Raw genomic sequence first — 17,015 nt, forward strand, 5'->3', positions numbered from 1 at the left:
ATTTCATAAGTGTCAAAGGCTTTTATTGACAAGTATATGAAGTTGATGCAAAGCGTCAATATTTGCAGTGTTGACCCTTCTCTTTCAAAACCCCTGCAATCCGCCCTGGCATGCTGTCAATTAACGTCTGGGCCACATCCTGACTGATGGCAGTCCATTCTTGCATAATCAATGCTTGGAGTTTGTCAGAATTTGTGGGGATTGACCACAAGTTCTCAATGAGATTAAGGTCTGGGGAGTTTCCTGGCCATGGACCCAAAATATCAATGTTTTGTTCCCCGAGCCACTTAGATATCACTTTTGCCTTATGGCAAGGTGCTCCATCATGCTGGAAAAGGCATTGTTCGTCACCAAACTGTTCCTGGATGGTTGGTAGAAGTTGCTCTCGGATGATGTGTTTGTACCATTCTTTATTCACGGCTGTGTTCTTAGGCAAAATTGTGAGTGAGCCCACTCCCTTGGCTGAGAAGCAACCCCACACATGAATGGCCTCAGGATGCTTTACTGTTGGCGTGACACAGGACTGAAGGTAGCGCTCACCTTGTCTTCTCAAGGCAAGCTTTTTTCCAGATGCCCCAAACAATCAGAAAGGGGATTCATCAGAGAAAATGACTTTACCCCAGTCCTCAGCAGTCCAATCCCTGTACCTTTTGCAGAATATCAGTCTGTCCCTGTTTTTCCTGGAGTGCAGATACACTCACACGTGCCTGCTGCCATTCCTGAGCAAGCTCTGTACTGGTGGTGCCCCAATCCCGCAACTGAATCAACTATAGGAGACTGTCCTGACGCTTGCTGCACTTTCTTGGGCGCCCTGAAGCCTTCTTCACAACAATTGAACCGCTTTCCTTGAAGTTCTTGATGATCTGAGAAATGGTTGATTTAGGTGCAGTCTTACTGGCAGCAATATCCTTGCCTGTGAAGCCCTTTTTGTGCAAAGCAATGATGACGGCACGTGTTTCCTTGCAGGTAGCCATGGTTGACAGAGGAAGAACAATGGTTCCAAGCACCACCCTCCTTTTGAAGCTTGCAGTCTGTTATTCAAATTCAATCAGCATGACAGAGTGATCTCCAGCCTTGTCCTCATCAACACTCACACCTGTGTTAGCAAGAGAATCATTGACATGATGTCAGCTGGTCCTTTTGTGGCAGGGCTGAAATGCGGTGGAAATGTTTCGGGGGGATTCAGTTCATTTGCATGACAAAGAGGGACTTTGCAATTAATTGCAATTCATCTGATCACTCTTTATAACATTCTGGAGTATATGAAAATTGCCATCATACAAACTGAGGCAGCAGACTTTGTGACACAAATATACATTTTCATTCTCAAAACTTTAGGCCACGACTGTATATGAATAGTTTTAAGAGCTGTTGTTTTCTGCATGTGTTTATTAGTCTTGAATAGAGTTTCTAAGCAGATGGCATGGGTTGTAAACCTCAGGAAAGAAACATGCATGTAACTTCCAAAATAAAGGAAACACTTAAGTAAATTAGAGATACAATGTATTTTGAAAGCAGGTGCTTCCACACAGGTGTGGTTATTGAGTTAATTAAGCATTTAACATGGGGTCATGTATAAAATGCCCAGTTGCCCATTATTTCGGCTAGCATGACTGTAAGAAGAGATCTGTCACTTTGAAAGAAGCTTCTCAATAACCAGATCTCAACCCAATTTAATCTTAATGGAGATTCTGGAGTGGCGTCTAAGACGGCGTTTTTCACCACCATCAACAAACTATGGAATTTCTCATGAAAGAATGGTATTGCATTCCTCCAATAGAGTTCCAGAATCTATGTCAATGTACACTGAAGCTGTTCTGTAAGCTCGTGGTGTTCCAACAACCTATTAAGACACTTGTTGAGACTGTTGGTGTTTCCTTTATTTTGGCAGTTACATGCAGATCTTCGAGTCATGTTTACGACACAGTTGGATGCACAGATGACATGAAATGCAAGACATGCTATTCCATGTATTTTGTTGCTGCTGGTGATATCATCTTTGTATTGTTGTTGTGTATAGGGGTGGACAGGTGGTAGCCAGGTATTTGTGCAGTAGCAGTGCTCTTCCTGGTCATAGATGGCTGCTGTGTGTGCAGGACAGGTTTCATCCCTTGAACAGCACATTCCCACAGTTAGACCCACACTTTGTTTGCAAATTTCTCAATAGTGTAGTTGTATACTATACACCAGCCACCCCATTAAACAGGAAATGGTCCACACACACACACTAAACAAAGGGCACGTGTTGCTTGTTGTGAAGTCACAACAGGAAGTGTCCCCATACAGTTAGTCGGAAGTTTACATACACCTTAGCCAAGTACATTTAAACTTAGTTCTTCACAATTCCTGACAATTAATCCAAGTAACAATTCCCTGTTTTAGGTTAGTTAGGATCACCAATTTATTTTAAGAATGTGAAATGTCAGAATAATAGTAGTGATTTATTTCAGCTTTTATTTCTTTCATAACATTCCCAGTGGATCAGAAGTTTACACACACTCAATTAGTATTTGGTAGCATTGCCTTTATATTGTTTAACGTGGGTCTAACGTTTTGGGTAGCCTTCCACAAGCTTCCCACAATAAGTTGGTTGAATTTTGACCCATTACTCCTGACAGAGCTGATGTAACGGAATCAGGTTTGTAGGCCTCCTTGCTCGCACAAGCTTTTTCAGTTCTGCCCACAAATTTTCTATAGGATTGAGGTCAGGGCTTTGGGATGGCCATTCCAATACCTTGACTTTGTTGTCCTTAAGCCATTTTGCCACAACTTTGGAAGCATGCTTGGGGTCATTGTCCATTTGGAAGACCCATTTGCGACCAAGCTTCAGCTTCCTGACTGATGTCTTGAGATGTTGCTTCAATTTGCATCAATTTTATGAAGTGCACCAGTCCCTCCTGCAGCAAAGCACCCCACAACATGATGCTGCCACCCCCGTGCTTCATGGTTGGGATGGTGTTCTTCGGCTTTCATCAGACCAGAGGACATTTCTCCAAAAAGTATGATCTTTGTCCTCATGTGCAGTTGCAAACCGCAGTCTGGCTTTTTTGGGCAGTTTTAGAGCAGTGGTTTCTTCCTTGCTGAGTGGCCTGTCAGGTTGTCGATATGGGACCCGTTTTACTGTGGATATAGATACTTTTGTACATGTTTCCTCCATCTTCACAGGGTCGTTTCCTGTTCTGTGATTGATTTGCACTTTTCGCACCAAAGTACGTTCATCTCATGTCTAGGAGACAGAACGCGTCTCCTTCCTGAGCAGTATGATGGCTGCTTGGTCCCATGGTGTTTATACTTGCATACTATTGTTTGTACAGATGAACGTGGTACCTTCAGGCGTTTGGAAATTGCTCCCAAGGATGCATCAGACTTGTGGAGGTCTACAATTCTTTTTCTGGGGTCTTGGCTGATTTATTTAAATTTTCCCATGATGTCAAGCAAAGACGCACTGAGTTTGAAGGTAGACCTTGAAATACATCCACAGGTACACCCCCAATTGACTCAAATTATGTCAATTAGCCTATCAGAAGCTTCTAAAGCCATGACATCATTTCCTGGAATTGTCCAAGCTGTTTAAAGGCACAGTCAACTTAGTGTATGTACACTTCTGACCCACTGGAATTGTGATTCAGTGAATTATAAGTGAAATAATCTGTCTGTAAACAATTGTTGGACAAATTACTTGTCATGCACAAAGTAGATGTCCAGCCGACTTGCCAAAACTGTGGGTTGTTAACAAGAAATTTGTGGAGTGGTTTAAAAACTAGTTTTAATGATCCCACACAATCTAAGTGTATGTAAACTTCTGACTTCAACTGTATATCCAGCCAGGAAGTTGGCTCACTCTCAGTCTCTCAGTTCGTTCCCATCTGGGCCAGTTTCCCGAGCACTGGGGACTTATCCTTGTGAAAACAGACTTTGGCTAGAGAGGGAGCATAGGACAGCACCGTTGACTGAGTACTCGGATTAGCAGTGCTGAATAGAGGACGGAAGTAGGTTTTGGGTCGAGCTGGTCGGAAGGCTATTCAAATCCCCTCTTGTGGAAACATGCACTGTAATTATAATAGCATTGTGAATGGCTCTCTCTAAAGCCGTGTTGATCAGGATTACCCCCCCTCCTATCCCCAGCCTCCTTTCTCTATATCAAGGTTTCCCAAACTCAGTCCTGGGACCTCCCCATGGGGCACGTTTCGGCTTTTGTCCTAGCACTACACAACTGATTCAAATACTCAACTCATCATCAAGCTTTGATTATTTGAATCCGCTGTGTAGTGCTAGGGGGGGGGGAAATACAAATATGCACCCAGGTAGGGCTGAGGGATAAGGTCTAAAACTCATATCAATTTTCTCAACTTATGGCCGATTCACGATATACAGTACCAGTCAAATGTTTGGACACAGCTACTAATTTCAGAGTTTTTCTTTATTTTTTTAAACTATTTTCTACTTTGTAGAATAGTAGTGAAACTATGAAATAACACATGGAATCATGTCGTAACCAAAGAAGTGTTTAACAAATCTAAATATATTTTATATTTGAGATTCTTCAAATTAGCCACCCTTTGCCTTGACAGCTTTGCACACTATTGGTGTTCTCTCAACCAGCTTAATGATGTAGTCACCTGGAATGCAATTCAATTAACAGGTGTGCCTTGTTAAAAGTTCATTTGTGGAATTTCTTTCCTCCTTTATGCGTTTGAGCCAGTCAGTTGTGTTGTGACTGTAGGGGTGGTATACAGAAGATAGCCCTATTTGGAAAAAGACAAACTCCATATTATCCAGAACCTAGGCTGAATATATACCATCCACAACCATAACATACACTTATAATTTAATTATTTTATCAAAAATAGTTGTACCTGTTTTTTGTCACTTTAAATGTAACCAGAACCATGCATAATGCACATTCACTAATAATGTAGCAGGCATTATAGAAAATGAACACCTCAAGCCCAAGCACTTGGATCAAACTATAATTTCACAAGCTCTGAATTCAAGGCCAAAAAGTTGAATTGTTATTAACACAACCTTCTGTCTTTCACCAACTGTTTGAAAAGCATGCTAGCCTGTCCATATGGTTCAGATGCTGAAATCAAGTGGCCTAACTTTTTTTCAGAATGAGAATGAGTTGCCAGTTCCTTATATATTTGTTTTAGACTTATTGCACATTTATAAAACACAGACTAAACAGCTAGTATAACAATCTTTATTTGATTTCAAGGCTGCTAGCGATATGTGGTACTGAGCATTACATTTCCAGAATTAATGTTCATTGGTACATAAGTTTTAGTAGTATCTGTTCTTCTCGACATTTGAGGAGTTGAAACAAACAAGGTATGGTTCCAAAGTTTATCTTCTCTATTACAGTAAAATAATGTCTCCGTGTTACGAGCTGAAACCATTTGTCAGAGAGGAAGAAGTGATCTCTGATCTTTGTTGTTGTGAGTGGAAAGGGGAGGGGCTTGGGACAAAGAAGCAAACCTGGAGGTTTCACTCTCGACAAAATCTGTCCAAAATAAACCCTATGTGCTTATTTTGATCCTAAGCTTGTCGCCTGCCTTCCCGCCTTTGGGCCAACAACTCCCATTGTTTGGGGTGGATTTTATAGTTCTATACAGATCTCTGTTGTAATGGGAAGGTGCACAGAAGGAGCGAACGAGACCAAAACAACAACATGAGAACACGCGGACATAAACGCAAAAAAAACGAGAAATACAAAAAAACTTCATTCTGCAATACAGGCATTTGGAATATCGAGCAAAAGCATACATTAGAATTAATCAAATGACTTCGATATATCGTCCAGCCCTACACCCGGTGGGGCCCCGGGACCAAGTTTGGGGTTAACTCTGGTTTATACTACTGAAAGGCAATCCACAGACAGGCTGGCCCTGCCACATCACAATGACAACACATCAGATTCCACTGTCTGTCCTCACAGAATCAGCCTATTATCCATTGTTTTGTTTGGTCTCATCTTAACCTCCTACATTCTATTTTGTTCAATGGTAAAAGAAAATAGGTTTTTCAAATTATAGACCTTTACATTTGAGTAATTTAGCAGACACTCTTATGCAGAGTGACTTACAGGAGCAATTAGGGTTAAGTGCCTTGCTCAAGGGCACAGAAGCAGATTTTTCACCTTGTCAGCTCGGGGTTTCAAAACAGCAACCTTTCGGTTACTGGCCCAACGGTCTTCACCGCAAGGTTACCCGCCGCCCTGGACCGCAAACAATATCACACTAGACATTAACTACATTTGTAATAGGTGTTTTATTTGCAAGTGTCCCAGAGTTTACTTAGCTAAAAACCTGGCAAGTGGTTGAATACCTTTACTGTTGCAGGGATAATTAGGCTACAGAACACAGCCTTCTCAATCACATGACATTCTCGCTGCCTAAGCATTCCTTTAACATATTGTGTATTCTGTGATTTTCTTAACACTTTGTACCATATGCTTATGTTGCTCATGGCTAAATGTGCAGTAGCTTGCTCGGTGTTAGTCATCAGTGATCAGTGTCAATGAATGGATGGTCAGCAATGGTTGATGCTAGGGCCAGGAGTGTTTCCTGAACTGGACCAGATCTGGATCAGAGTTGATTGGCTTTCACTAGATCCAGAGTTTGACTTGTCCAGGAAAACATTTTATGGCCCTCTATACACTATAACTAGGGTCAAGAGTTTTTCATAGTCATGGCACATGGTCTGACAGGAAAAACTCTTGGCCCTAGCTTATGGTTGCATGTGGACTCACTTTTCCCACATTACCCTCCATTAATAGGCCACCTGTGAGAGGGGCTTTACTGCCATGGAGGATTCCCACCAGAAGGTGATCGACGAGCTGCAGAGGAAACACCAGAGAGAGCTGGAAAACCTACACGAGGAAAAGGAGAGGCTGCTAGCCGAGGAGACTGCCGCTACCATAGCAGGTCAGTAGTAATTACGATAGCTATCAGAATTAGCACCTTAGTAATCATATTGCTAGCAGTAGCATCAGGCTAACATTAAGTATTTTGTTATCTTGTGTTTGCAAACCCATAATTGTGAGTTATGGGCTCTGCTTTAAAATTGTGGATTTTTTCTTTGGGCTCTGCTTTAAAATAGTGGATTTTTCTTTCAAACACAGTTACCACTTTTTTTTTGGCATAGACTGTTCTTTCTGTTACTGCACGGCAAGCAGTACCGGAGCGCCAAGTCAAGGTCCAAAAGGCTCCAGCTGGCCACCCAGACTATTTACATTTACACTATTGCTACTCGCTGTTTATTATCTATGCATAGTCACTTTACCCCTACCTACATGTATAAATTAGCTGTACCCCTGCACATTGACTCTGTACCGGTACCGGTACCGCCTGTATGTACAGTACAGTGGTTTGCGAAAGTATTCACCCCCCTTGGCATTTTTCCTATTTTATTGCCTTACAACCTGGAATTCAAATATATTTTTGGGGGGAAGGTTTAGATCATTTGATTTACACAACATGCCTACCACTGAAGATGCAAAATATGTTTTATTTTGAAACAAATAACAAAGACAAAGAAACAGAACTTGAGCGTGCGTAACTATTCACCTCCCCAAAGTCCATACTTTGTAGAGCCACCTAATGCAGCAATTACAGCTGCAAGTCACTTGGGATATGACTCTATGCTTGGCACATCTAGCCACTGGGAATTTTGCCCATCAAGTTGGATGGGTTCTGCTGGTGTACTGCAAACTTTAGGTCATACCACAGATTCTCAGTTGGATTGAGGTCTGGGCTTTGACTGGGCCATTCCAAGACATGTCAATGTTTCCCCTTAAACCACTCAAGTGTTGCTTTAGCAGTATACTTAGGGTCAATGTCCTGCTGGAAGGTGAACCTCTGTTCCAGTCTCAAATATCTGGAAGACTGAAACATGTTTCCCTCAAGAATTTCCCTATATTTAGCACCATCCATCATTCCTTCAATTCTGACCGGTTTCCCAGTCCCTGCCGATGGAAAAACTCTGGGGGCGATGAGAGGTGTTGGGTTTGCGCCAGGCATAGTGTTTTCCTTGATGGCAAAAAAGCTCAATTTTAGTCTCATCTGACCAGAGTACCTTCTTCCAAATGTTTGGGGAGTCTCGCACATGCCTTTTGGCAAACACCAAATGTGTTTTCTGATTTTTTTTCTTTAAGCAATGGCTTTTTTTGGGCTACTCTTCCGTAAAGCCCAGCTCCGTGGAGTGTACGGCTTAAAGTGGTTCTATGGACAGATACTCCAATCTCCACTGTGGAGCTTTGCAGCTCCTTCAGAGTTATCTTTGGTCTCTTTGTTCCCTCTCTGATTGATGCCCTCCTTGCCTGGTCTGTGAGTTTTGGTGGGCGGCCCTCTCTTGGCAGGTTTGTTGTGGTGCCATATTCTTTCAATTTTTTAATTATGGATTTAATTAATGGTGCTCCGTGGGATGTTCAAAGTTTCTTATATTCTTTTATAACCCAACCCTGATCTGTACTTTTCCACAACTTTGTCCCTGACCTGTTTGGAGAGCTCCTTGGGCTTCATGGTGCTGCTTGCTTGGTGGTGCCCCTTGCTTAGTGGTATTGCAGACTCTGGGGCCTTTCAGAACAGGTGTATATATACTGAGATCATGTAACAGATCATGTGACGGACCGTGTGACGGACCGTGTGACGGACCGTGTGACGGACCGTGTGACGGACCGTGTGACGGACCGTGTGACGGACCGTGTGACGGACCGTGTGACGGATCGTGTGACGGATCGTGTGACGGATCGTGTGACAGATCGTGTGACAGATCGTGTGACATTTAGACTGCACACATGTGGACTTTATTTAACTAATTATGTGACTTCTGAAGATAATTGGTTGCACCAGATTTTTATTTAGGGGCAACATATACATATGTACGTACCACTTTTCCATTATTATTTTTTTCATTTTTATAAAAAAAGTTTTAAAAATTATCTTTGGCAATTTGGACTCTTGTGTATGTCCATTACATGAAATCCAAATAAATATCAATTTAAATTACAGTTTGTAATGCAACGAAATAGGAAAAATGCCAAGGGGGATGAATACTTTTGCAAGGCACTGTAGCCTTCTTACTGTTATTTATTGTTACTTTTCATTACATTCTTTGCTTTTGTTTATTTAGTAAATATTTTCTTAACTCTATTTCTTGAAATGCATTGTTGGATAATTATGGGCTTGTAAGTAAGCATTTCACTATAATGTCTACACCTGTTGTGTTGGGCGCATGTGACAAATACAATTTGATTTGATTTCGTTTTTTTAGTTAGCAGATGGTCCAGCTATGCCAGAGCTCTCCCCCAATAACAACGTTCTTTGTTTGTTGCCCCAGCGATCGAGGCGATGAAGAACGCACACCGGTCGGAGCTGGAGAAGGAGCTGGACAAGGCCCGCAAGTCCAACAGCAACACAGAGAACGCAGACATAGAGGAGATATGCAGGCAGCACGAGTAAGTTAAGATATCATGTCATGTAGGGCTGGAAAAAACAATACTATGTTATCACGATACTTTGGTGCCGATACGATATGTATTGTGATTCTCACAATTCTTTATGTATTGTGATTTTATTGCGGTTCGATGTAAAAGTGCAGAAAACGTATTTTCCGCCCTATTTTAAAAGAATGGAGAAAAGGCTTTGAAGAAAATATACTGGAGTTTTGGTGCAGGTACAGCCAACTAGCGCTAAAATAATATTGCAATATTGTCAAAATGATACAATATATCGTCAAAAATAATATCCCGATATGTTTTTTTCCCTCATCGGTACTATCATTTCCCCTCAGTACCACAAGCACATTACCATCGCCAAGACCATATTATCTTCAAGTTATCATATCCCTTAAGTACCACAAGCATATTATATACAGTACACAATGCAAAGACACTCCAAGATCATACAATCTTGAACTCTCAATAAGCAGATCAAGTCTCAGGTCTTCATTTAGAGTCAAGACTCAAATTTTCAGTCAAGACTTGAGTCAATATTTACAATGTTTACTGATTTTCTTCAGTCAAAACTACTGTCTCAAGTCCCCATCGCTCCCGAATAACTGCCTTAACCTTTAGCATACAGCCAGGTCCAAAATGATTGCCACCCTTGGTAAAAAAAAAGGACTGTATAAAATATATAATACAAGTACTGAGCTATTATTGTATGCAACAACAAAAAATTGACCAATTATATTATTTGAAACTAATACAATTTCTCAGATTTAAAAAAATTAACCAGTAATCATTTATTTTTTCAAAAAGATATGGGTCAAAGTTATTGGCATCCGTTTTAAATACCTCTCTTTGTGAGGATAACGGCATGATCCTTTTTCTAACGTGTTTTATGAGTTTTGAGAACACATCGGAGGGGTTTTAGACCATTTTAGACCATATCCTTCCTCTGCACTTATGGACTGCCCTTTTCAATTCAATCCATGTGGCCGGATGTGATACAGCCTGGATTCGAACCAGGGACTGTAGCGACACCTCTTGCACTGAGACCTCTGCACCACTCAGGAGCCCTGGTCCAACAATGTCAAAGATCGGCCTCCCAAGTGGCGCAGCGGTCTAAGGCACTGCATCGCAGTGCAAGAGGCACTACAGACCCGGATTCGATCCCAGGCGGTGTCAAAGCCAGCCGTGACCGGGAGAACCATTGGCCCAGCGTCATCCAGGTTAGGGGAGGGTTTGGCTGGCCGGGATTTCCTTGTCCTTTGCGCTCTAGCGACTCTTGCGGCGGGCCGTGCGCCTGCAAGCTGTCTACGGTCGCCAGCTGGACGGTGTTACCGCTGACACATTGGTGCGGTTTGCTTCCGGGTTAAGGGAGCAATAGTGTGTCAAGAAGCAGTGCGGCTTGGCAGGGTCGTGTTTCAGAGGATGCATGGCTCTCAACCGTTGCCTCTCCCGAGTCCATAGAGGAGTTGCAGCGACGGGACAAGACTGTAACTACAAATTTGGATATCACGAAAATTTGTTTACAAAAATTTATTCCATCAAATATCCACCACCATATTTTACAGTAGGTATGGGGTTCTTTTCTGCTTATGCATCCTTATTTCGGCATCAAAACCACCACTGGTGTGCCTGACCAATGAGCTCTATGTTCATGTCATTTGACCATAGCGCTAAAAATAGTTAACATTCGTTTTTTTATATTTAAAAAAATATATATATGGGGAATACTGGCAAGAAAGTGGTATAAATGGGACTGCAAATATTACTGCTGATCTCCTCAAATTAAATCAGCTGATCAATCATTTCAATTGGCCTGAGTCTCTGAGCCTATACAGATTGACGAGAGTTGTAGCATAGGCAGCGCAACAAGATTACAATTTACATAAATGTTCAATTTACATTAGCAAAGGAATGTCATGTGCCGAGAGAGGGTTCGGGGCCTGCAGTTAGAATTTACTGTAAATATCCCACTATAGCCTCTAGCCAGTACACATAACAAACTATTCAGCTATGCAAGCAAGTTTCCATCTTAATCATATTACACCCTTGAATAATGCAATCACACCACATTATACTCTTGAATAATGCAACAATTCACAAGCATGTGCAGACAATTAAAGGGTTTATTTTCTCGTCCATTCACTCATAACATTTTAGTTTCAAGGCAAAAGCATAGTTACTGCTAGCTAGCTAGGTAAAGCTAACAACCTGCTTCATCAAGTAACGTTAGCCCATCAAAAATGAGTAATTACCCCTCTAACACGGATGTAAAAGTAAAGTAGACCTACCTTACACCCATTAGAACAAACCAGGCATCGTTTTTATTAATATCTTGCAAGTCCTTACGTGTGGTAAAAGCAAATACTGACTGAAAACGTGGGTAATTCACTGGGGAGTTGAGATCAGCTGTTTTACATGGCTCAGCGCAGCCATGTAAAACATTGATCTGTTGTTATGATTTTTACTGTCGGAGTGTTGGGCTCCACAAGACAATTTTGTTTGTACTGCCCTGCTTGGAGGGGAGGGAAACTGTCGGGTGCTACTTCCAGACGTAGTGGTCGAGACATGAGAAATTGCCATTTCGATACCTTTCGACAATCTCCTATTTTCGTCAATGGCTCTGTTCATTATGAAGAGGTCTCTGAGTTTATACGTGTTGGGCTGATAATTAGTTGTGATGACGTGTGAAGGCATTTCTCCTCGCCTGCCCAATCTGCAAAGGTCATGATATCACATGACACATAGTTCACCTCAGTCACAGGTGTAACTGCAGATATCCTGTCATTGCATTTAAGCAGCAAAACAGCATTGGGGGGGAAAAGTTGTCCATCTGTCAAAATGGGGATAATCAAGATAAATAACTGAATTTTGCAATGCCGTCTTTTTCGTTCAAGTTCAAACCCAACCCAGAGCCATGGGAATGAAGGGTTGGGCAAAGCCCGTATGTGAATGTGACTGTCTGTGCCTTGCCAGCTGTAACTAGGGCAACCTTAAACTGCGGTGGCGGCTAGTGATCTTGCCAAGGCTGGAATTGCAGACAGACACATTTCCAGTTCTGTCGGGCCAAGGGCGTATCATCAGTCTGTCACGTGTTTTTTAAGGAACTGATTAGGAGCAGTCTGGCTCGGTCTGTCTAGACTCTAGATACATTGAAGCACCACTCTAGTGTCTGGCCAGAACTAAAATATGAAGGAAGGAGTTTTTGTAATTTCCCCCTTCCGAACCTGGCTCCTTACAAGGCTTTCCCCTACCCACCCTACAAAATGAAGGAGTTTTCTATGCTCTGTGCTACTATTTCCTTTGGTCAGCTATTATGAGGGAAAAGAGAGCTCAGCATGGTCTTTGGTTGAGTTTCCTGAGTGTTGCAAATATAATGGTATGGTATTGATTGGGTGAGTGTTATGCCTTGTATGGTCTGACTTACCGAGTGTTTTCCTGTGTTCACTCTCCATTCCCCCCCGTATTGCAGAGAGGAGCTGTGTTCATTCCAAAGGGAGATTGAGGTGCTGTCAGAGCAGTACTCTCAGAAGTGTCTGGAGAACGCCCACCTGGCCCAGGCCCTGGAGGCTGAGAGACAGGCCCTCAGACAGTGTCAGAGGGAGAACCAGGAGCTCAACGCACACAACCAGGTGCACACACACACACACCCAGGCACACACACACCCTGATAATAGTCCTCACACTTACCATGACACCTAATGTGCCTTGTGTCTGTAGGAGCTGAACAACCGTCTAGCTGCAGAGATCACTAAGATGCGCTCTATGGCCACTGAAGACGGGGGTGGAGACGCCTGCAACATTACACATGGGAAGGAACTGTACGAGCTAGAGGTAAGCTCCTCTCCAGGTGAACCCAAGACTCTTCCTATTTGTCAAAAGGGTACAGTTCTTTATGCACAGCTGAAATTTGCCACGGAATCTTAGTTTTCCTCTTCCTTGCCAGGTGATGTTGAGGGTGAAGGAGTCGGAGGTCCAGTATCTGAAACAGGAGATCAACTCTCTGAAGGATGAACTCCAGGTCGCCCAAAGAGTAAGTCCCGAGACCCAAGTTATCTACAACTGCTTTTTATAGTTTTTCAATGTATTTTATACTATTTTCTCGTTTTTTTAATGCAGAGTTTGTATTCTTCCCCCAACCACCCTAAACTATGTATCCTTCGTCCCGCCAGGATAAGAAGTATGCAACGGACAAGTACAAGGACATCTACACAGAGCTGAGCATCGTGAAGGCCAAAGCAGAGCGAGACCTGGGGAGGCTCAGAGAGCAGCTGCAGCTGGCCCACGAGGCACTGGGGGAACCCTCACTGGAGGAGGTGGAGAGGGCAGGAGGATACGGTAGGAATATAGAATACTTTATATCCTTCTACTCCATATGTTTGCTATAAATGACACCCTATTCCCTACATAGTGTACTTACATAGGGAATAGGGTAACATTTGGGACACGTACTGTTGCCCTGAACACTGACCATTTTTCTCCTTACACATAGCACTATTACCTCTGAGCGTTCAACCTTTTGATTGGTTGGTGGTTGTTTTGGTCATGACCAATGTGCCACAATGCCTCAATTTTAATTTGGTCTCTGAATTTACGTAAGAAATTATCTAATGTCAAATATAGTCCAGACTGTCTCCAACCGGCAACACACTGACCCCCTTTCAACAAGCAGCCAGAGAAGTCTATTTATAATAATAATGGTGTATATATTATATTATATTAAGTCTATTTATTACAGTAGCGTCTATAGTATACAGTTCAGAAGCTGCAAGTAGCCCCTTTTTCCAAATGACTTGTCGTTAAAGAAGCTGTCTGATATCTCATCAGATATCATGAAGTCCAAAAGCAACCCTGACATTCTCAAGATGGCGGCTGCTGCCGCAAAACGCTCAGAGCGCACCATGAGGTCAAAGGTACGTCTTCTAAACACCTGAGTAAAACATCTTAAATTGATTTACACTGTAGAGGAGAAGTTTCCCGCAGCTGAAGGTTGTATATGGAGACCGTTCAGTTGGAGCCAAGTGCCATTGACCTGTGACACACTGCCACCTTCTGGTTAACTACTGCATTGCACTGCAACTTTTTACTTCCCCAGCATGTGAATGTACTTTATTGGGAGGGTTATTGGGCCTATGAGGATGCAGCAGTTTTGTTATATTACTCCTTGAAACAATCCCTTTGTGCATCTATTTCAGTGTGGGTTAGACTGGTTCTATCAGATGTAGAAAAAAGTGTACCAACACGTGTCAGGAAACCTGGTAAGTGTGGTGAGGTGTGTTTCACCTCTTACTCTCACATGCCGGTGTGTTTCCCCCTTCTGTCCTCAGTCTGTGGCTCGTGACATGCCCTGGGACAGCTAGGGCTGCCTGAGGACCTATAGGCCTACCCTTCTCCTTTAGGTAATTTACCCAACCAGACTACAACGAACAGGATGCCAAAATCACACATCGTTAGTGGGTTTGAATGGGATCACCTTTTTTATTTTACATTTGCTGCCATTGGGACCTTACAGAGAAATATCACTTTAACCAAGGAGAGAAATGAGTGCACGTCTCTGTGTGGATCATTGATGATACTCCTCTCTGTTTGCATCAATCTGCTTCCTCAATGATTCAGTCCTGTCCACTTTAAAGTCACAATCAAACCTGGCCATGGTCATTAACAGTTTTTTTTGTTTTTTTTTGTCTCTGTTTCTCTCTCTGTCTCCAGAGTCTTAAGGAAGGTCTGACGGCCGAGCAGCGACTCCATCTGTTTGACAAAGACACAAAGGAGTTCTGACAGTCGCCTGCGTTGAACCGCTCCAACCACCCTGCTGCATGTTTAGAGCGCCCACTATATTTTAGCTAGGGAATGACTTATTTAGAAACACACTGGTCACCACACACATCGTATATTCAAAAAAACATGGTATGAAGATAGAATTTTATGTCTCTGCTCAACATTCCATGCACTTCAGTTACTGTGACATTTTGTTTGTTTTTTGTTTCCAGCGCCATGTCTTACTGTAAATACTCTGAACAGTTTTTAATGAAGCATCTATCATGCAGACACTAAAAAAAAGATGGCTGTGTAAGCTACTGTTTTAACTCCTTAGTCTGTGTGAATAGCCGAAGGAATAAGTGTAATGTTGTAATGGCTAAACACAACTACATAATGACGGAATAATTACTTGCATATTGATGGAATAATTACTTGCGTAAGCAAACCGTAGGAACAATCCTGCCTTCAGGCCTGCGTATTATGCTAGGTGAGGTCATGTTAATGCTTCTTTCCACCCCCTTATCATTTCAGCACAGATTAATGTCTGGCTCAGTAAACAAGCTATGGAAAGAAAATGTTTGCCTGCATCATTGTACAAGTAAACTATCTGCTACGTTGGATGTTGCTCCTCCATTGTCTGAGTTGTTGGCTTGTATATGATTAATATTAACATCATAGAATATGTTTTCTGAAACAGGACCATTTTTAAATTACCCCTGGAAGGTGACTGCTGAATAAATACATTATGGATGGGATTTGCTGATTATACTATAAATATATACATTTATATAATTGTTTTCCTTCTCTGTAATCTTATTGGTCCAGCTGTATGGGAGGATTTGGTTTGTATGTAGTCTTGTTCAGTGGCAATCTCTTTGTATTTATTTAAATGTTTTTGGATTATTGTCTCACATGGCATTCCCTCTGTACTCTACTATTGTAAATATACAGCCAATGTACACCAACTGACAACAGGTTTATTAGCAATAAATATTTTTGCACCCTGTCTTTTCATTGTTTTCATCTACTACGCTGTATTACTTATTTTCCAAACTGATTAAACTAACCAGCATTATTTAGTATTAGTATGTAGTTACATTACATTGATCATCTAGACTTTGCTCAGTTCAGATGTGAGAGTACTGCAATCATATACTACTGTAAGGTTTCCTATCAATAACTTATGCATTTGGAAAGTATTCAGACATTTACTTTTTCCACATTGTGTTACGTTACAGCCATTATTCTCAAACGGATTACATGTATTTTTTACCTCAATCTACGCATAATACACCATAATGACAAAGCGGAAAAAAAGGTTGTTTGAAATGTTTGCACAATTATAAAAAATAAAATACATTATGTATTCAGACCCTTTGCTATGAGACTCGATATTGAGCTGAGGTGCATCCTGTTTCCGTTGATCATCCTTGATGTTTCTACCTGGGGTAAATTCAATTGATTGGACATGAGTTGGAAAGGCATACACCTGTCTATATAAGGTCCCATAGGTGACAGTGTGTCAGAGCAAAAACCAAGCCACGAGATCGAAGGAAATGTCCATAGGGCTCTGGGACAGGATTGTGTCGAGGCACAGATCTGTCTGCAGCATTGAAGGTCCCCAAGAACACAGTGGCCTCCATCATTCTTAAATGGAAGAAGTTTGGAATCACCAAGACTCTTCCTAGGGCTGGCTGCCCAACCAAACAGCAATTTGGGGAGAAAGGCGTTGGTCAGGAAGGTGACCAAGAACCCGAGGGTCACTCTGACAGAGTTCCTCTGTGAAGATGGGAAAACCTTCCAG

At 42.1% G+C, this 17,015-nt stretch overlaps 1 protein-coding gene across 4 annotated transcripts in view; it reads left to right on the forward strand.

Annotated features, from left to right (window-relative positions):
• Positions 1 to 16,217, forward strand: part of LOC124040125 (myosin phosphatase Rho interacting protein) — a 67,913-nt gene extending 51,696 nt beyond the window's left edge. For 2 of the 4 annotated variants that reach the window (XM_046356991.1, XM_046356994.1), the window contains 8 exons: positions 6,779 to 6,926; positions 9,340 to 9,457; positions 12,924 to 13,083; positions 13,172 to 13,285; positions 13,398 to 13,484; positions 13,624 to 13,789; positions 14,279 to 14,364; positions 15,161 to 16,217. In XM_046356991.1, coding sequence (XP_046212947.1) covers positions 6,779 to 6,926; positions 9,340 to 9,457; positions 12,924 to 13,083; positions 13,172 to 13,285; positions 13,398 to 13,484; positions 13,624 to 13,789; positions 14,279 to 14,364; positions 15,161 to 15,229 — 948 coding nt within the window. In that variant the 3' untranslated portion in view covers positions 15,230 to 16,217. Of the gene's footprint in view, positions 1 to 6,778; positions 6,927 to 9,339; positions 9,458 to 12,923; positions 13,084 to 13,171; positions 13,286 to 13,397; positions 13,485 to 13,623; positions 13,790 to 14,278; positions 14,365 to 14,646; positions 14,710 to 14,778; positions 14,851 to 15,160 lie in introns of all 4 variants that reach the window. The other 2 variants (XM_046356993.1, XM_046356992.1) reach the window with 2 other exon arrangements.
• The last annotated feature ends 798 nt before the right edge of the window (positions 16,218 to 17,015 follow it).

The sequence above is a fragment of the Oncorhynchus gorbuscha genome, linkage group LG07 (assembly GCF_021184085.1).
Source record: "Oncorhynchus gorbuscha isolate QuinsamMale2020 ecotype Even-year linkage group LG07, OgorEven_v1.0, whole genome shotgun sequence".
Taxonomy (NCBI): domain Eukaryota; kingdom Metazoa; phylum Chordata; class Actinopteri; order Salmoniformes; family Salmonidae; genus Oncorhynchus; species Oncorhynchus gorbuscha.